Source organism: Chelmon rostratus, chromosome 1, assembly GCF_017976325.1.
Source record: "Chelmon rostratus isolate fCheRos1 chromosome 1, fCheRos1.pri, whole genome shotgun sequence".
NCBI classification, from domain to species: Eukaryota; Metazoa; Chordata; class Actinopteri; order Chaetodontiformes; family Chaetodontidae; genus Chelmon; species Chelmon rostratus.
This window is the reverse complement of record NC_055658.1, coordinates 7,151,247-7,171,926: the sequence shown is the minus strand read 5'-3', so window position 1 is coordinate 7,171,926 and position 20,680 is coordinate 7,151,247. Positions and strand designations below refer to the sequence as shown.

At 42.4% G+C, this 20,680-nt stretch overlaps 2 protein-coding genes across 2 annotated transcripts in view; one reads left to right on the top strand and one right to left on the bottom strand.

Moving 5' to 3' along the window:
- Positions 1-300: 300 nt before the first annotated feature.
- Positions 301-6,537, bottom strand: larp6a (La ribonucleoprotein 6, translational regulator a). The gene is made up of 3 exons (XM_041936065.1): positions 5,768-6,537; positions 3,725-3,923; positions 301-3,025 (listed from the first exon to the last, which is right to left on the bottom strand). Exons 1-3 carry the CDS (start codon positions 6,535-6,537, stop codon positions 1,928-1,930), a joined length of 2,067 nt encoding a protein of 688 aa, XP_041791999.1. The 3' UTR covers positions 301-1,927.
- Positions 6,538-12,882: 6,345 nt separating this feature from the next.
- Positions 12,883-20,680, top strand: part of LOC121608038 (leucine-rich repeat-containing protein 49) — a 31,540-nt gene continuing 23,742 nt past the window's right edge. Inside the window, exons 1-7 of the mRNA XM_041939142.1 lie at positions 12,883-13,000; positions 13,220-13,285; positions 13,845-13,918; positions 14,145-14,317; positions 14,452-14,554; positions 15,026-15,229; positions 15,988-16,054. Of these exons, the coding sequence (XP_041795076.1) occupies positions 12,938-13,000; positions 13,220-13,285; positions 13,845-13,918; positions 14,145-14,317; positions 14,452-14,554; positions 15,026-15,229; positions 15,988-16,054 (750 nt within the window). The 5' untranslated portion in view covers positions 12,883-12,937. The remainder of the gene's footprint in view (positions 13,001-13,219; positions 13,286-13,844; positions 13,919-14,144; positions 14,318-14,451; positions 14,555-15,025; positions 15,230-15,987; positions 16,055-20,680) is intronic.

The following is a 20,680-nucleotide window of genomic DNA, read 5'->3' as shown; positions in this document are numbered from 1 at the left end:
CACACCCTTTGCTATGACAAAATCAGCACTAGTGCAGCCTAAAATGTTTTTAAAGGCTTGTAATTAGTTGAATGGAGTTCACCTACTAGTCTCTTGGAGGATAATACAAAGACTGAATGTCCCTCAAAGGTTGTCCTAAATAATGAGACGTCTTTAATGAGCAGCCACCAAGAGGTCTATGGATACCGAAGGAGCCACAGGGCTGCATGGCTGTACGTGCTATAACTGGCTCACATTTGGATGAGTGTTTGCCAGAAGGCATGGGAGAGACTTGGACACAAAAAGTAAGATGGTCTTCCAAAACTGAGCTTACATACATACTTAACCCTTTGTTTGATGCAAGACAAATCAGAGGAAGATCTGCATCTGCAAGAGGACTGAAGCAAACAATTTATTTTCAAGCAAGACAACAACCCCAAACAAAGCCAAAGCTGGACAGGAATGTACTCTATTCAAAACAACACCGTCCAATTCAGAACCCAAACCTCAGTCCAATCAAGAATCTGTGGCAACACTTGAAAATTGCTGTTCACTTGACAACGAAAGCTGTAACTGCTGTCAAAAAGGGGCCTCTGCTACATACTGACTGGAGGACGCAAATACTTTTACAACCAGTTAGGTTGTGTGCTATATACAGTGTTTGAATTCAATCTGGATCATTCGTAGACATTTTTGACACCAATGACTGTACTGTAACCTTTACACTACATTCAACATTGTAAAAGGAAAACATGGAAGTCAAAGAACAGCAAATACTAATTTCTTGGCATTGCTTGAGAAACAGGAAATTTGAATAAACTACTTGTGCAACTGGTCTACTTCTCCGTTTTGTCAATTTCATGTTCCTCGTGGAGGGTTGATATAGCTTATAATCCATCAACTCTCTTATCCTCCCATCTGTGCAGTCCATTTCAAAAACACACCCGTGTGCCAATTCTGCTTTCCAAGTCTGAAAAGCTTCCACAGTCTTGGCACAGCAGCAATATCTCACTTCAATGTTGCTTACATATTGAGATAAAAAAAATAAGATCGGATCATGGCTGTTTCAGACCATCCTGACCGCCTCAAAATGTGTCACAAACAAAAGAGAAAGTCAGGCCAATTGCAATTTTAGTGATTTATTTGTACAATAGGAATTGCACTGTACAAATACCCCAGCTCAGATGTAAGAGCATTTATTCTGCCTGACCTGATCCCTCAAACCTCACTGTGAGCTGACTGATGGAAAACAGATATGCCAAGAAAAAAATAAAGCTAAAAAAATAAATTAACAGCTACCTGCTGAACAAATTCAACATTTACAGGGCTAGAAGAGACCCCTCCCAACTAAGTGCCAAAGCATACTGAAAATAAAAAAGGCAAAAATAAAAACTAAAAAAAATGTCAAGTCCAAGTTTAACTGTCCAACCTTTATGGCAGTGGAGCGATTATGGCCTCAGTTTAAAGAGCATGTAAAAATGGAACTCACGGTAGACAAATACAGAAAAGGCATATGGTGATATCTCTATCAAGTCCATGTGCCTATGCCACTTAAACATTTTGACACCATCCACAGACAATGTTGTGAGCTTTTACACACAATACAGAGGACACTTTTCAATAAAAAAAAAAGAAAAAAAAGTGGAATTCCCTCTCCAACCCGCCCCATGTAGAACACGTTTAGACAGCAATGGAGGTGACATGGTCCATTCCAAAGCAATATCAAATTACATTCACTCAAATTTCCATTGGTAAATCACTAACGTTACCATGGTAACTCAAAACATCGTATAAAAATATAACAAAGACTGAAACCCGATGCACTCAACAAAAATATATCTACACAGTCTCAAATGTGGGTTGGGGGCTGAGCGTCACGGCCAAGAACAGCTCCAATCTATCATTTTTATCTCTGGGGGATAAGGAATGCATAAGGATGCTCCACATATCAAGTCTGAGTGGCAGCAGTCTTTCCCCTCTCGCCAACAGTGACACAGTGAAAGCCCCGGGTTCCATCGGGGCCCCGTGGCAGCCTCATGACTCCTGGTGGCAGGCCGTCTGCGTTCTGGATCTTTCGACCCAGCATCGGGCTGCCGACCGGACTGCTCTCCTGCGACGCCACCTGCTTGCGCCGCTGAACCCACGGGCTCCCTGAAGGGGTGAGGCTACTGTCTGAGGAGTAGTCTGCCCAGCGGCGCCCAGGCTCAGGGCTCAGTCTGCCCTCGCTGGCTAAGGGAGACTTGTGGGTTTGGGGAGATTTGCGCTGAGGACAGGGACTGGCGCGGGGGCTCGACCAGGGACTGTTACGCGGGGACATGCCAGGACTCAGGTGATTGTTCTGGAAGCTGATGCCTGCAGTGGTGGGGCTGAGCTTATTACAGGACTGGGACTTTCTGGCCAGCCGAGGGGATGTAGGGTTGCTCTCAGTGTCTGAGGAGCTGCAGGCCGAGTCGTCCCCGTGGTACTGAAGCTCTCGTACTCTGCTGTTGAGCGAGCGGCTTTTGCGCATCCCTCCCTCCTCGTGCGGCCGCTCTTTGGGTACTTTCTTCTTGGGTGGCTTGGTGCCAATCAGGACTACTTTCAATCCCAGCAAACTGGCCCCTCCGTCCTCACTCCCCACAGCTTCATTTGCTTTAACAGCAGCCTCCACCTCCTCGAACTCCACAATGGCACATTCCTCAGTGCCTAGCTGAGTGTAGCGGCCACTCAGCCTCTTCAGGTCAGCAGGCAAGTCCTTCCCGGGCTTCAGGACTCTGACGGAGGCGATGGCGCCGTATGTTCCGAACGCTTTCAGCAACAGCTTCATCAGTTGCTCCTGCTGATTGGCTCCCCCCTCACTGCCTCCATTATCCTTAGTGAGAGCAGCCAGCTCTGGCCACCTCTGCAAATCACTTAACAGCAGCATGCGGCTAGGCAAGGACTCACTGGCAAAAACTGGCACCGCAGACTTACGTCGCACCTTACGCCCCTCATCGTTCAGCTCAAGTATCTTTGAGTGCCTCAGAGCGTAAGCAGTTGTTCTCCAGTCACGAGTCAAGTGTTTCACCTGCAAAGAGACAAAGCTTGTGTTACATGGGTGAGATGCTAAGTGGTTAAAGAGTGACATCTCATAACCATTAGGTCATACATTCGATTGCTCCAGCAGCTTCTCTGAGTAATGAGGCTTCAGTTAAAAAAGAATCGGCTAAACAATAACTTCAGTCCTTCAGCAGGATCAATCAGTCATATGTACTGCTTTCCTTTCAGTCATACTTCCTGAATCAATACCTGTACTGATGACATCATAACTGAGTCAACACAGCCAAACATCTGGGCTTTACACCATTACCTAATTCATCACTGTATCATTTGCTGACATTTAAAATGCATCGCCTCAGTTTTATCGAGCTCATATTTGAATGCTTATTTATATTAACTAGCGTGTGCAAGGGGACTGGGTTTACTTGTGGCATAAACAGATTAAAAAACATGCATGTACTAGCCTAAAGTAGCACCAGCTGTTGTGACTCAGTGAGAATATGATTTGATTTCCAACAGCTAGTAATGCCGACATTTGAAAACAGCCGTCATTGTTATTCAAATTTAAAATGTATCGGAGCTTTATCTCAGGAATGTCAGTATATAACATTTAAGCACATAATGAGCCATTAGTGGATCATAGTATTTCTCCTACTATGACAGGGAATGCCAATTATTTCCTGTTGTGTTTCCACACTATACACAAGTGCTTCACAGCAGTGGTTACCTTTTTGAACGAAGTGAGCAACTTGACGCTGACAAACCCGAGTTTGTTGCGTCTGACATGTTTGAGAAGGAAGGCGTCATGCTCCAGGTTCTCATCGGAGAGGTAGTACTCGATCTGAGCGACCAGCTTCTGGATGAGCTCTGGATCCGGCGGCTGCCAGCTCTCCTCCTCCAACTCCCCTCCGCTGGTCCCGGCACCGCTGTGTACGAGAAGACACACATCGTGGTCAGCAGAGACTCTTCTCTAGTACGTCACAGAAACAGCAGAGTGTTTCACATCCTAAACTGCCAAAATTACAACTGTTACACATTTCACTTTCATTAATACAATAAGCCAGAGGCTTACAAGCTGTTGGCAGGAATACATCATCATCCTGCCATTCCCATCTGCAATCTGCCTGCAGCAGTCGACAAGCTGCGTCTCCAGCCATAGTCACCATGCTTCAGTGCCAGACCCCGACGCCAGTGTCCCACCAACCCTGCAACTGCCAAGACTTCTCCATCTGAAGGGCGCAGAGTCACAGGCTCTCCCTCCCACACAGAATATGGTGGTTCACCAAGTCAGCTTCGCACAGTTTGCAATAACTGGTACCAACGCTGCATAGCTGAGGCTTTTATTCACAATTTGATGCCAGTCAAACACCTGGCTGAAGCTGTGGAGCAGCGCGGTCAGGTAGCCTTGCAGACTAGTGTGAGGATCTGAATGAAATTTTGTGGATGACTCATCACCTCCTCCAGCCTACCCCCCTCCCTCGCACACCCTCAGTCAACAGCTTTCCAGCCGGCTGACCGCGCAGCTGGCAGCAGCCCACTGCTTCCCCAGGACTTCAGATAAAAGACCAGGACCGCGAGCTGAGCTTTGAGACGGGAATACTGCCACTGTCGGCTCCTGGAGAGAGAGTTCAAATATGTGAGGTGAAGAACGCACAGCACAGATGTCAGGGATACTGGGACATTCTTTTTAAAACAGGCTGTGAGGAGGTTCACGTTAAAAGGCACTATTAAGTCTGCAAGTCTCTGAAAGACTGCTGCAGGAGTATAAGGAGACAGGGCTGCATGTGCAGGCAGCTGGCAATCTGCAGCTATCAGACCTGTAGTGATCTTAAAATACCTCCCGTGTGAACAACGTGCTATGACGCGCTGACCTGCACAGGTGTTACAGACGCTCTTTATGCCAAAGAGCCATTAAGGTGTGATCTACAAACAAACTGCAACGCATGGCCAGGCGATTTATATCCCCTTTGGCCTTTCTGTCACTGACTCACTCCTCCAGTACGCAGTCCGAGTAGGGAACTTATAGGCCAGCGGATAAAAATAGCAGGCCATGACGCAGGGGAATTAGATTAAAGTGAAGGTGCCATCCTTTATCTTTCTCTCGCAGGTGTCTGGGCACAGGCCTTCATCACTGATGCAGCCTACAGGTGGTTAAACACTTCCCCGCCATCCCACCCAGGAGATAATAACATACCTCAAGTGTGTCTCTGAGGACTCAACACTCCCGATCGTGTGTGCGCATTGTCCTCCTCGCACATTGTGGTGTCGGTTACGGCCTTCTGTCGTCACTGTGATCCACCTGGCGGGATTACTGCTCTATTTGCAGGATACAGTGGCTTTCTACACAACTGGCTTTATTTCAGTGAAACACAACAATCCCAGCAGCACCTACGCTGCTCGTGTGCTGGCAGCTCACCAGCTGAAGTTACGGGGGCGATTCAGCGGGCTGTGAAATCCGATGCAGAAATAGACGAGTAGATTTCCAATAACCTTGACAGCGAGAGGAAAAGATTTCATTCACCCCCCAACCTGCTGCGCCCTGTCTGTCTGCCGTGCTATTAGTGGAATACACTTTACCCACGTTCACCGAGCAAAACACATCCGACAAATGTATGAAAGTAAAAGTCTGGCAAGGCCGGGAAAACTGCTTCTTACCCAAATGTTGATAGAACAGACTTACAGATTTATAGTTTACAAACCGTGTTGTTCACAAACCACAAGCATCAGCTGCTATTAAGACAATTAACTTGAAGTAAGCAACGAGTCGAACCTTGATTTGTCATGTCTTCCAATTTCGTCCTCACTACAGCTGCCTCCGAGGAAGTCAATATTATTGGATGACACTTCCTCGGGTTCCTCGTCCTCCGCCGCTTGTATGGCCACAGTTATCGTCACCGTCCCCATCTCATGCGTGTGCTGATCCACGGTGATTACCTCATCGATGCCCTGCTCCGCTGACGCATCTGAGGCGCACTCCGCTGGGTTCGAATCGGGGATCCCCGCGGACCCGCTCATGTTCCTCGAATAACTCGGGGTGCTTCCACCCGCTCCCTTCCCTCCCTCGGCCGGAGCAGCAGCAGCAGCGCCTCCCTGAAAGCTTTTAATCTTGCTCGACTCGAAGGCACAGGCAGGATACGGGGCGCGTAAAGCTGCTCGACGTTTTTTCGGGCACCAGCGATGGCGGAGAAGGACCCAGGGGGCTCCGAAGACTCCCTCCACGGCTCGCCAGAGACCCCCGATCCAGATCCGACCCGAAGGAGGGCCCTGAGGAGCAGCGGGGCTTGTAGCGGCCAGTGAGACGCAGCCTGGACCTGGTAGGACTGACGGGCTGGAGCCTCCTTGGGCTTCTACTGCTGCTGCTACTGCTGCTACTTCCTCATATGTAAGAGGCTTTCTGCTTTTGAAACGAGCTCTGGGATTGGGCCGCGGCAGCGTCTCTTCGCACTCACTCCCAACCCACAAGCAAGAGCTGACACAAAGCCAAGAGGGAGGCAAGAGGAGGGAGACGCAGCGCATGAAGGCATTCACCAAGGCGTGCATGTTTCTTCCTTTTTTTTCGCCCCCACACAGAGTAAGTTGTATTTTTATGTGAAGACACGAATGTCCCGTTTACATGGCTCTAAGTAGGACAGCAAATTCACGTGTTCCTCTCTAATTGGAAATCTGCCGTGCCAAGGACGACCCCTTCTCCAACGCCGCTAATTGGATAATATGCTTTCGGCGACTGGTTGCACGCATGGGGCAAGTGGTGCATGTGCCTGAAAGAAACACGTAGATTAATAATATTCGTGGAAGTCAAATCAGGGATTGCAAACCATTAGCATGGCATCAAAACTCGCCCGGCTGTGCGTCCTATTAAAATGTAGCCAGACTGATGCTCATTCCAGGAGATTTATTTTGGTGATGTGGTTCAGAACTCCAGCCATGATTTTAAAAGAAATGCTGAGGTCACGAGTCTAAATGCAACCAGTCCCTCCTCCCCCAACCACACTGACAGCAAGTCAGTAAAATGACTCAACATTTTGATTATCCCACATTTTATATATGCACCGAATTGTTGTATCAATGTATTTTCTGTCACCTTCATCTCTCTACATGATGGTGTAAATGCTGTTCCAAAGCCTTCTCCAAAGCCCTGCACCTGGTCTATGAGATCAGTGAAACCTCACTAAAATACAAGTGGAAGCACTTTTATTTATTTATGTCTCAGGGATCCACTTGGCCCTCCTAAAGTAGCTGCTCATTTCCAGAATCACCTGTTTCATTGATGTTGATTTGTAGCACAGGAGCATATGTAGGTGTTCAACTGAGAGCAGTGTTACTGCAGTCCTCTCAGTATTTTGCCGTAGGCTACACCTCAAGTCCGTCTTCATAGCTTGTTGTTGGCTTCCGTCCTAATAGCCCTGTAAATCACCCACACCAATGTTGCTGGCTGTTGCCTGCCCTGCGTGAAATATCTTTACTCCTCCCCACTGGCAAGCCACGCTCACAGCTGGTGGGCAGTCTGACTCATTCTCTGCACCACATGCCATACAGCGCTCCACTTTGAGTACAATGCAACACGAGGGGAGAGAGACACAATGAGTGAGTGAAAGAGGGAGGAGAGGAAGAGATTGGCATCAATTCATCTGAGGCATTTAGTTTCTTATCGAGGGAAAGAGTCTGCCAGCAGGGTCATTTCAACTGTTTCCAATGCAAATCCTTCTAGAATAACAGCTCGTGCCTCACCCTGCCTTGTTCCTGAACCAATAGCTTTAAAATTCAAAATGTTGTGAAACTGGCAGACAAACTGTTCAGGAAGTGATGTTAGGATGACACTGTAAGCACCTTTACATGTCGCTGGCCACTTCCTCTTTTCTAGCATGGTTGTCCCAGTTTGACATACATGGCTTTCTTTAGCTCTCTTTCAACCATCTGTTCACAGTGTGCACAAAGAAATCCACAGATGGTATTGAAGGATATGAATATTTGTCACCAGAGGTGGAAACTAGAGGCTCCTTTCAGTATAATGCAACAGAATTCAACAGCACCACACACAACAGCGAGCAGAAATGAGTTGAATCAGCCTCTCTCTGACACATGCTTGACAAAAATTAAATAAGATGACCTTCATGAAGACAGGATATATTACAGGGCTGTTGTGTTCGAATTAATCACATTTATAGAGATGTATGAATAAGCTGGAAACTTGGTGTATGTGATTTTTCACAGTGCCATTCTAAAATCCCTCTCAGGGCATTTTCTTGTAATTCGCACCATAACACAGCTTGTTCATTTCTAATGATTACAATTTTCCCACTTCTGGCAGCTGGTGTCACCAATCCACGAGGGAGGAATTCTCTCTTATAGATTTTTTTTTCATTTTTTTCTCCCTTTCTCTTGTCTCTTATATACTTTTCAGGAATTTTGGCCTCTGAAGGCACCGGTAGGGCCTTGAGCTGCACATCCCACTGAAACACCGGTTTATACAAACCTGCTCTGAATTGATGAGACTGTGGTGACTGTCATGTGATCATATTGACACAACTCTCATAATCAGTCAGTAGAATTGAAGCCTCTAAGATGACCTGGATCTTCACATAACTTGCTTCAGTGTTAAATTTTATGAATTTACTGCTTTCACAACCACATAAAATAAGATATGACTCAATGAAATAATTTCTAAATGACTTTCCCATCAGCCTCAGCTGCCACATACTTTGTGTTTTATGCTAATTAGCAAATGGTAGCATTTTAACACAGCAAATTAGGATGGTGGACATGATAAACATTATACCGGCTGTGTCATTTTGAACATGTTAGCACGCTTACGTTTTAAGCATTGCTGTGCCAGCCTCACAGAGAAGTGAGCATAGCTGCAGACTCTTAGCCTTGTTCTCACAACAAAAAGCACCAGCTTGATGTGACATCAGTAATTATGTCACATCTCCATTATAACAGGACCCATCCACCATCGCTCATTCTGACTGAAGCCTTTTGGATGTACCACACACCCCCTTCCCTTCGAGGTAGTAATTGCTGATATCTGCGGAGTTCCATTGTTAAAACCGGCCATGCCACTTGCATAGCTGCAGTAATTGTTGTTGTAAGCAGTAGGTACAGTAGTTGACATTGGGAATTTGCTGACGTGAGGGCAACAGAGTGAATCTATTTTAAGAATTTTTGAATACTTTAGGTGACTGAAAACAATAGTTGCATTTTTCCCACTCACACGAGTCCTCCTCTCTTTGTCTTCGCAGCTTGGTATTATTGACACAGTGTGACATGGCAGATGGAAGGCAACTTGGCAACCAATCTGTTTTCCCTTCCTGTCACTTTCTGTCTCTATGTTTGAGGAATAGGCTTCTGCAAAAAAAAATGTGGGATTGTCGTAACCCTGCGGGAAAATGTTGGCAACCCCCATTCCTTGCAGCCATGCCAGCATATAGAGTGCTGTTCAGCATGTGAATTTGTAAACAGCATAGATATAATCAATTTTAGCCTAAGACAGATCTTACTTTGAATTAATCACAATAAAAAAAATAGATGTGAAGCAGTCGCTTGATGTTTCTTCTCTTGCTGGTAGTATGTTTTCTGTAAGCTTATCCCCTTCAACATTGACTGGGTTACAAAACAAATGATGTTAAGGTTACTGGGGAGGGGCTAGTGTGGACCATGTGAGCTCTACAATAACACTATTACATGAACCTGTTATTCTTCGTGTGTGAACATACTGAGTGCACACTTACCCCAGCGTTACAACTATCCTGCTCTCTCCTAGGTAAAGTCACTCTTAGACACAGGCGGTTGCATAAATCATGAACTGAAGTTTGAAATCATGAACCCAGCACTGTCGAGAAATCAATTTTTCCTTTTGACTGAACGGTATAAATCTTCTCAGCTCCTCTGGATAAACAAAAATAAAAATGCTTGATAAATGGACTGACTGACAGGAAAAAACAGAGTGCACACCCTCGCTGCCAGATGGTAGAGAGCAGCAGATCTACTACTGTAATGTTTCTGCATTATTTTTTCTTCATGTTTACAAATGATGGCCCTGTTTCTACATCTACATGTCCTCTGTCAGTCTAAGTGGGGGTCACGCTGTGCTGCTGCCAACAAATCAGCACTGTTGATACAGTTACACCATGTTTATTTTTGGATTTCTTATGATGTGACAAAAAAAAACAAAAAAACAATGTCTGTGTTTTCATAGCAACCAACAGTATATGTGACGTTTGTTGTGCTGTATATCAAACTCAGACTGAGTGTGGACAGTTTTCTGGAGTCTCTGTGTCCAATTGTAAGAACAAATTGCATGTGTCTCCCTGCTGACGGGTCCTTGATACCAGTGGGTCTAATTTGAAGAAAAAGTGTATTTTTTAATGTGTGAGATGTCACACCTAGACCTTGGTGAAGTAGCAAATTTGAAGGGTTCAAGGGTCTTTCTAATGGCAGAGGGTGGTGACACGGCTAAGATAAAATAATGCAGAAATACACACCATACACGAAGGCATGCATACATGAGACACAGATAAAATGTGACATAGAGGAATAACACATTTTATTGGCTCAGTGTCTGTGTTTCTTCTGGGAATCATGTATGATAGATCTTTGTATGCAGCTTTGCTATATAAGTAGATCTATCTATATCTACTGGAATTTACATTGTACTTCTCCAATATGGCCTGTCATGCAAATACTTGCCTCCCATAGTATGTGTCAGCCTGCGCTTCATGAATAGATTGTGACAGGCAGTGTGTGGGATGTCCCTTTGATGAATCTGGACTTGTGTTCTTTGAGTAACCACTTATTATTGCCAGAGAAAAAAGGCTGAAAATACACAGCAAAATCTATTTTATCACATTTGGTATTCTGTGGTGTTACTGAGTGACATACAGTAGGTAGTCAGCAGGGTTATATTGTGAATGCAGCAAAGAAAGAGCACCAAAATGGAATAAAAACAGTGTCCAAAATGTTATTCATTCATGACATGACAAAAAATTCACAAGTTTTAGTTTACAGCAACAAAACCTATTTTAACCTTAAGGCCACTTTGAAATAGGTGATATATTGCTTTGACACACAGGTGTAATCCTGAATGATCAGTGTCATTAATCTAATTAATTACACTTGTGCCTTTGCTGCTATGACAAGTCAAGACGTTCAGCAGGAGAAAGATCTACTTTTTGCTAGTGTTAGGTATTTAATTTAATACTCATACACATGAGTGAGCAATTTATAATAATGCACAAACTGTGGTGTTGGTCTGTAATTTAACATCTATAAAGGAGATGTTTGGATAGACTTGCAGTCAAATGTGCAAGATGCTCAGCCAAGATAGATTTTAAAATACATGAACAGAAGACTAATGGCATTGATGAATCAGCATAAATAAATTCAAAGATATCCGAGAAATGCCACTTACTCACTGCCATGGCTTTCTGGACCAGACTCATCATTAGTGCTACTTCTTGCATCCGTGCCTTTCCTGTAATGACAAAATGCTAATTGTGAGGGAGGTATGTTGTCAGTGCTCTTGTGGTCATTATCATAGCAATCTCTTTCCTCAGTACATCAATTTTATCTGGAGTACAAAATTGGAGCAGAGAACAAGTCAAAGTGAAATGTTCACAGGTGTAGGTAATTACTTGTTTTTTGTGTTTGGTTTTAATTATGATTAGAATTATGATGCAATACTAATTTGCATCTCTACAAACAGACTGCAGTGCTGTTTTACAGCTTGAACCCCAGACACACGGGTGAGTCATAGTGGCCTTTCATATTAAGATATTTTGTCTTTTCTGTATTGACTTGGCTAATTTTTGACTGAATGGTTGCATAAAACACCAACATCTGTATGTTATGTTGTACATCCGTCCATCCTATTCTTTTGAATGCAATATCTCAGGAATACCTTGAGGTAACTTCTTCAAATTGACACAAACGTTCACTTGGACTACAGTGCATTCCAGTATATTCTGTATGTTACCAATTTCTGTATCTCTGTATTTTTATCTATAGATATATCTTTTTATATTTATAGAGTATGCTGTTTGTTTCTCTCTTCTGCTGTTGATATCTGTGTGTGTGTGTGTGTGTGTGTGTGTGTGTGCGTGCGTGCGTGTGTGTGTGTGTAGATATATATATATATATATTTACTGTGTATTCTCTGATCCTGTGCAATGTTTGAATAAACTTCTGCTGTAACACAAGTATTTCCCAATTTGTGATCAATAGAGTTGGCTATCTGTCTCAAAGGTCAACGTGACCGACTTTAGCAGAGGCTACTAGTGTTTACTTAAGCGACTGTGAACATCAGACCACATGTTTTTCTGCTGCCTCTGCTCTGCAGTAGGTGTATTCTGGGAGGGCATGTGCGATTGGCTGCTACCGTTCATTTGTTTACCTGTTGGCCCCGACTGATCCAATTTCTGTTTACTCTCCATATATTATCCAAATACGTTGTCAAGTACAGTCCAAACAGCAGACTGCCCACCCTCATTGACGTGTCATATGCTATGGATTAAAGACATGCACGATATAACCACAATATAAACTAAAATGATGCAATTCTCTAAATGTAGATTATGACACAAGTCGCTTCAATAAGGCAAAACCAGAATATTAGGCAATAAGTGATAACTAATTCAACTGCAACTCAAATTGCGCCCAACTTTAGAAAGAGAAACAATTTTAGGAGTGGTTTCCCTACGGAGTGCTTTTTAGTGACACGGGAAGTGAGTGTAACCAAGCAACGCCGTCATTGCCATGGCAACAGTGCAGAAAGTTTGTAGCGCCTCAACGAAAGATGAATGTCGTTGAATATAAGCTATTGAAATAGCTTATTGTAGCAGATGAGTTCGCGTATATCTTTTAAATATTCATGACGTTTGTAGCGGAGCTTTTTTTCAACGTTCAAGGTTGCGCTTATCCGTTGACTTTAGCAAACGTTAGCTACATGGAGCGATCTCAGAAACACAACACAAGTGTCAGCGACAGATGGGTGTTTCTCACCCCCATGGTAAATACCACTTTTAATAGACTGTTACCATTGCTTCACAGTATAATGCTAATGCTATATATACTAGCTATTAAAAGTTTAAACCTCAGGCAACGTAGGAAAAAGTTATCGTTAGTTGAAGTTAGTAGCCAAGCTATAAGTTAAAGTTAGAATAACGACAAGGGGTCTGTGTCTTGTTTAATGCCACGCAGTTGATCTATTTGTAAAATATTTTTGTAGGTCAACAGTTGCAAGTTGCACCTTACGACAGTCAAATCACCAGGGCCGGAGGGAGCCCAGAGGATGGTGAGTCATGACAAAGAACACACTAAAAGACAAGTTGTCCAAACAGTGATCATCCGCCAAAAACTGATTGCTGTCTGTTTTAAAGATGTTTAAACTGGTAAAATGATTGGATTGGTTACAATCTAGCAGGTAAAATAGTGTGAGTGAGAGTTATAAGGATGATTGCAAAGAAGGTAATTTCTTCATTTTATAAACAAACCCATCCGTAAATCACGTTAAATACATTCTGGTTTCCAAATATTAGTCTAAACAAAAACATTAATATTAAACACATATAAACATTGGAAACAATGGTCTGGTATTGCCTATAATCGCACAAGTTCCATGTCTGATTATACTATAAACTGCAAAGACTTTGGCCACAATTGTGATTATTTGGTTAGAAGAAACGTTGAAGTTTCATAAAGACATACCTTTGCTATTACCACAAACATGCAGTTGTATATATTTGTACATTAGGACTGTTTGACCCAGATAAAAGCAGCTGTAGACATATAAATAGGGTGATAGAATCAGACTTTCCAGTGCTTCACTATTTATCATACTTACCATTTCACAGACTGACTCTCAAGATCTTGTAAAGGAAAAATACATGAATACCTTCAAAACAATGAATCATCCTTACTCAGGTAAGTTTGACCCAGTCCATTCATTCACACACTCACTCACCCACCCACCAATCGCCCAAGGGGTTTTTGTGTGATTCAGCACTCTACTGTGTATTCACGAGGCATGTAAATAATCTTATGGACTGTTTGCACTCCTTGTTTCACGATACCATATCCTCTATAGAAAACAGGTTGCATGCATGCAGCCAGAGAGGACTTGTCCAAACACCTCCAGTGCCATCATTTGCCAGTGACTCCACATATTCTTCTGCACATAATCTAGTACCACTAACAAGTGGTGCTGAAAGTGGTTTGGAAGCAGTTTCACATTCTGCACAAGAAGCTAGGTACAAATCTAAGAGACCAACCAACAGTGTGGGGACCACTTACTACCGAAATGCCTTAAACCTCCCCAAGCCATCAGGTAAATATGGCAAAATAACTTGGCAAATACTGTGGAATTGTTAAACAGATTTTATTGCAGATTCATAGTATTTTTTTACTTGCAATGTATTATGATATTCCTGTATCTCGAACTGTATGTATTGTATATGTCAGGTTGTTCTGGAGGATATAAGTACAACACAGTCCATGGTTTTCCCTTCACACGATTGCCTTGTGACAGTTTTGCATCCAGTTTTCAACGCATTGACTTGGACAGGTACCTCTGGTCTTGCTTTGATTTTCTAACTGAATTTTATCCGTGTAGAAAAAATCTGTAAACTGGGCATATGATTGATGTCATGTGTGCAGTTCTGTGTATCTTTACTTGCAGTGTCTTTCATAATCTTGTGTCACCCATATGCCATTAAGTTTTGTGGGTTTTATGAACTCAGCCCGGCTGTCACTGTATCTGCAGTAGAAATAATAAGACTTTTGCCTAAAATAGCAGTGCTTCAGATTGCCACTAGGGGGCAGCAAAGTCACTTAAAATACCTACAACCTGTCTCCAAAGTGTTTGCTCACAACTACTTCACTGGTGACAGAGCAGAAATAAGTCAATCAATAATTATAGTGCAACACTAGATTACATGCCTTAAATGTGAAATACAGTTGTTATGTCATGAAAATCAAGCACTGAATTGTAGGCATCCATATGAAGCAATTAATCGTGCTGAATTTAATTTTCCAGGCGCTGTCTGGAAGAATGCCCCCAGCTGGGCTTTATGGATGGACTACAGCTTCTCAACCTCCAGCACAATCTAATCACAATGATCCAGCATCTGTCACATCTGCAACAGCTTGTTTTCCTGAACTTGTATGACAATCATATCTCTGAAATGTCTGGCATTGAGACGCTAAGATCTCTAAGGATCCTTATGTTGGGGAAGAACAGGTTGGTTGTCCTCAGTGGATTCATAACAAATATGCCTGATTTGCCTCTGTTACAAAGACAGTATTGTGCAGGCGACATTTTTGGTGGTACAACCAAAGCTTCAGAGTAGATGATGGTTTGTAGACATTATGGAATATTATTCTTTAATATAACATTTTGAGATCTCTGGTTTAATGTGAAATACAGCATGTCATCAAATTTACAAGGTGATCAGCTGCATCCTGATGTACTATTGCTCATAAAACAAACAGCAGGATGTTCAAGACATCCTGCTGTTTGCATGGAACATTTTACAGACTTTATGTACTAGCTGCTGCTACATGGTAAGATTCTGAGATTAATATTTTCCAGCAGAGGCCCAGTTTAATTAAAAAAAAAAAAAACATTATTATTCGTGGTTAGTCATTTTCTTTTCAAAAGGTCAGCAGGGGGAAGATTCAAGTCACAGATCACTGACATCAAGCTCTTACAAACAAATTCTGACATTTGATTTCCTCTCTGTAAAACATGACATTTGTCTTTAAAGACCTACTTTTAGGTCCATGTGTGGGTAAAGAGTAAAGAATACCACTAAGTTAGCTTTTTTGTTAACTTTTTTGTTGACATTTGTATAAAAATCTGTTAATTTCTGGCAGTATATTTTTATGGCTATTTTTCCACAGTTACAGTTGCTGCTGTAATACCAAAATCCCCACCCCAACCCCCGCCCCAAGGTATTTCATGTAGCTTTTATGTCTCGTCTTCTTGACACCTTTCAGAATCCACAAGATATGCGGCCTGGAAAGACTGTCCAAACTAAATGTCCTGGATTTGCATGACAATCAGGTACTGTTCCTTAATTATCCTCCTTCCTGCAAAATGTGTAGAGTGTTGACTCTAGTTAATTTAGTTGCCGATACTCAAACTGGAGATGATGATGTTCATCTGCAAAGTTCAGTAGAAGTCGATTGTATCTTCCACCTCCTCCACACTGGGGCTAACTAGTGGTTTGCTATGTGAGATGCAACTCTGTAGAGTCAAACAGACATGACAAACCCTTCATCTTAGTCCACTGGCCTATAAAATGATGTCTGTGCAGGGCGGACATGATACCCAAATTGTCCACTTGCCCAACATCTTTTAAATAGTGCAGCTCTGTTTTGTAGATTGAGTATCTTAAACATTACTATGGAGAAATAGATCATGTCTGGCATTTTTTCCATTTGATATTGCAACAATTTTATCAAGTCAGAAATCTGATGAGTGTTATGATCACCCTTTAACCCACCTCAGTTTTTAGGGACTTCAGCAAGCTTTAGTTCCCACCACTATAAGAGAACAAAGGAGTGAAAACCATCAGAACCCACAAGCGCTTGTCAAGGGTCTACACCCACGTCCATTTCCTCAGTGACCCCAGCATAATTTATTCAACAGGCACAACTGTTTTGTATATCTTCAGCATTGGAAATGGTTATGAGTTTTAGCAGATTATGCAGCTCTGCAATTAATTTGAGTCTAAATCTATTATGTTGGGCTGTTTGTTCAGCCTCCACAATACAGTGTGGCTCACTGATCTTAACAGCCGGAGAACTCAACCGATGTCAGATGAGGATTTAACAACTCCTGGAAAGGGACGATAGAATAGAAAGGCTTCCCTTGGTAAAATTAGTGTTTTGCCAGCTTGCCGCCTACGCCCCTCCTCAGAGAGCTACTCCAGAGCTCTGGTAAGACTCCCTCCCTCTCTGATGTTGGCTGCTTTATGCATGAGCAGGCGTCCCAATTACTATTCAATGACTGCTACAGAGTTATGTTCTTTTCCTGACAGAGGAGAGCTGTCTGCCTCAGGCTCTGTCCACTTGTTTTGTGTCTATACAGGTGATTTAAACTAGTCTAATGTGACAATTAAATGGTGAGTGACTTTAGAATGAATTGATAAATAGAATCTTTTGTGCTGTCCTTGTTGGTAATGAGAGCACATTTTATTCAGAAGTAGCCTTTTGTTGGCATGTGCCTATTGAGGAGCAGATGATAAATCTGTTATTCTGACCAGGACAGGTTGCTTTTCATTTTCCAAACTCACCAGAGACCTGACCACCCAGATATAATGTGGATTGCTGCACAGTGATAATACAAGATGATGAAGTGAGTGAGGTCAATTATTGGATGAATTGATTAAAATAATGTTGAAGTCATGGTTATTGTTCAGTCACTCTTGTCCATAAAACACCAGTTGCTTGTCCTCTTTCCTTTTGTGTGCATGCTTTAACCACAAGCAGTACAGCACTGCCATCCTTTCTTCCTCCCATCCTCTAGCAGGGAGGAACACATCACTCCCAACCTATCTTTTAACCCACATATTTCTGCAACAGGATGTTGTTTCATTTCCAGTTAGCTGCAACTAATCAAACGATATTCTCTTTGGGAGTGTATAAGCAACCCACATTTGGTCTCAGTGACCAAATGTGGGGTTACAATGTGACCTGACATGGTTGGATAACCAATCTTTAGTTAGGCGGTGATGTTTTCCACTCGAGCAATTTGACTTGAATTCTCTCAGAAGACAGTGGAGAATGCCCTGCAGGGTGTGTAAAACAAAGAAAAGTATCACAGTTAGAGAGGTTGGTTAAGCTCATGTCTATGATAGAAATAATAGCCCTCCTACAACTCAACATGATGATTATGATTAAGTTTGACTAAATCTGTCATGTGTGATAAGCATAATACTCTGGGTTAGGCTGAAGCTGGAACAGTGACTCCCCACATGAATGCACTAGACTTTGCTGTCATTAATGGCAACCTGTAACACAAAGTTATCTGTGTTTGTGTCCTCCTCTTTAACAACACGTGGCCATTATATGAAAAGTTTATGTGGTTACTGTATTGTTTACAAGATACATTCCAAGAGCTGATGTTACTATCTCCCCTTCTTGGCATCTCCCTCTTAACCATTGCTCTCATCTCTCCAGACAAGAACAGGCCTCTGTCCTGCCTGTAATTTTTTTTATTCACAGCTGGAGTGCAGGACCTTTAAATATAAATGAATATCAGTTACATTCAAGCTGTTGCCAAACAAGTTCACACAATGCTGATTAATCCCATCTACGCCATGTAAATTTTGCAGTATACTGTAATTATATGCATACTGTCTGTGGCAATAATCAATAAACAAATATCATACATATAACAGACATCTACCACTCTCTCACATCCACATCATACTTCCATATCTCAAGTGCTTAGTAAAATGAAGTGGTCAGGGATGCCCAAGTCTGGGACTGAGATAATGTTAACCATGTGAGAATGTTTTTTGTGTGTGTATTTGGGAATGAGTGTTTTTTTCTCACCTTAAAGAAGGTTCACTGAGCGTGTGGCTGTTTTCCATCTGAGACATCCAAACCAGAAAACTGTCACTAGTCTGCATCTCTAGTTATTTAGGTACCGTTTTCCTGTTAATGTGTGATGATTGTGTGTTGACTGACAGTATTCGGCTATGGCTCCACAATACAACTCTTGTGAAGGCCTTTGAATGATCTCACCCTTGTTCATCCATCACCAGATGAGACAGCTTAATGGTGATGTTTGGGGTAGACAAGATTTACTCAGTTTATTGTCCGTTCAGTGCTGCCACCTGTATATACACTTGTAAAAATCAGAGCCAGCACCATAACAATTACATATTTGAGCCCATGTTTCGTATTTTCATGCATCTAAAGCATGCAGAAATAGCAGTCTATCCTTCCTGGTTTTTGATTCTAAACAGCATTTGATCATTTAATGAATGTTACCAGAGGTGTAAATTACTGAATGTGCCCAATATTCGGGAACTACAAAACACTTTTATCTCTGTTGTAATGAGTTTCTATGTGAACTCTCTAAAACAAGAAATAAATCAGAAGCACTTAATCTCTAATCTGGCCAGAGTACCGATTTGGGCCAGAAGGAAAGCACATATTACTGTCAGGCTGATACTGGAATGAGGACTCGCAGAGCTCAGCAAAATTCACAGGTTTATTTAACAGTGTTCAGAGATCTCTTTGCAGAGTGTAACCAAAAAGGCTATGAAATTACTCTAGGTAATCCTAACAAGATATGTCATGAACAAAACAATGAAGTAACAAAAAACGCTCCACAAGGAGGATAAAGAAAGAAACGGCTATGAATAATCAAAAGAACTAAACTAACAAAACAACAGAACAAAAGATCTCTCCTAAAACACAGAGGCAAAGAAGACTACTATGAACTACAAACGAAACAAAAGAGCAATCTAACAAAGAACTGAAAACCGGCTGAACTAGCGAGAAACAAAAACAAAAGCTGACCATAGAAATTACAACGAAAAACAATCACGAAGAGGATCAAATGACACAAAGGCAATAATTCTGTGGCTGTGAACAAGGGAAGCACGGGTGAATCGACCAAGGCACAAAGACACACTGGCACAAGACAAGGGAGACGCAGACTATTTAACGCGTGGAGGGTAATCAGGAACAGGTGGAGACAACAGGTGATTGGGGCGGGCACACAGGACACATGAGGAAGGGAAGTGCTCTGAAACGAGAGGAGAGTTAGACCTTCAAAATAAAACAGGAAATGACAAGACACCAAACCCAAGACGAGCCAAACCTCACCACGGTGTGACAATTACTCCTCATGTTAAAGTGGTTCCCGATAGGTTTGTGTATTTACTTTAAAATCTTCTTATTAGTTTTTACATATCTGAGCCTGTGAGATCTCTCTGACCATCTGGGAGTTCCATACTAACTCATCCAAAGTCCAGAAACCATTGCAGAGCCTGTTTTCCAAACAGTTCTTTTCGGGACAGAGGAGCTGAGAACAATAGTTGAGATTTTGAGACACAAGCTCAAAACCCATCTTGCTTCTTACCTTTATTTATATTTCTAATTTTAACTGCTTTTCTTAATTTAATTCTTTCTAAATTTGTATTCCAGTCGACCTATTCAACATGATGGTGATCCTTGAGTATTGTATTTTGACAGGATCTTTGAATGCCTGCTGCCCTTTTAACCTTTTCCTCATGTGTGCAGTGTGTATTATTGCAGGCAAACAGGAATTCTTCCAAAGTATTTTAAGTGTTATTATGATCGGGGCCTCTAAATATTCTCCCAGAGAGACAAGGGGAGAGGACTGGGTATCATTTCACCATTCACTGACCCTCAACTACTTGTTTGCTGTTATGGTTTTGGAGGTCAAACAGGAGTCACGGCTTGATGTACCTGACTGCATATTAGTCATTCAAGATGTTCACAAGTGAAACAGATTGTTGCCGTGGATCACTTTGAGGTACATTAGACGTGTTTTGGTTTTAGTGTCATTTAGCAGGAGGTGTAGCCTCAGGCATTGCAAAGAAAATGGAGCACACTACTTTTTGGCATTTAGCTGTGTGTAGGCTAAACAATTCTAAATAGATGTGAACCATCTGATGATCTTTATTTGAATGTGAGAGTGAGCACT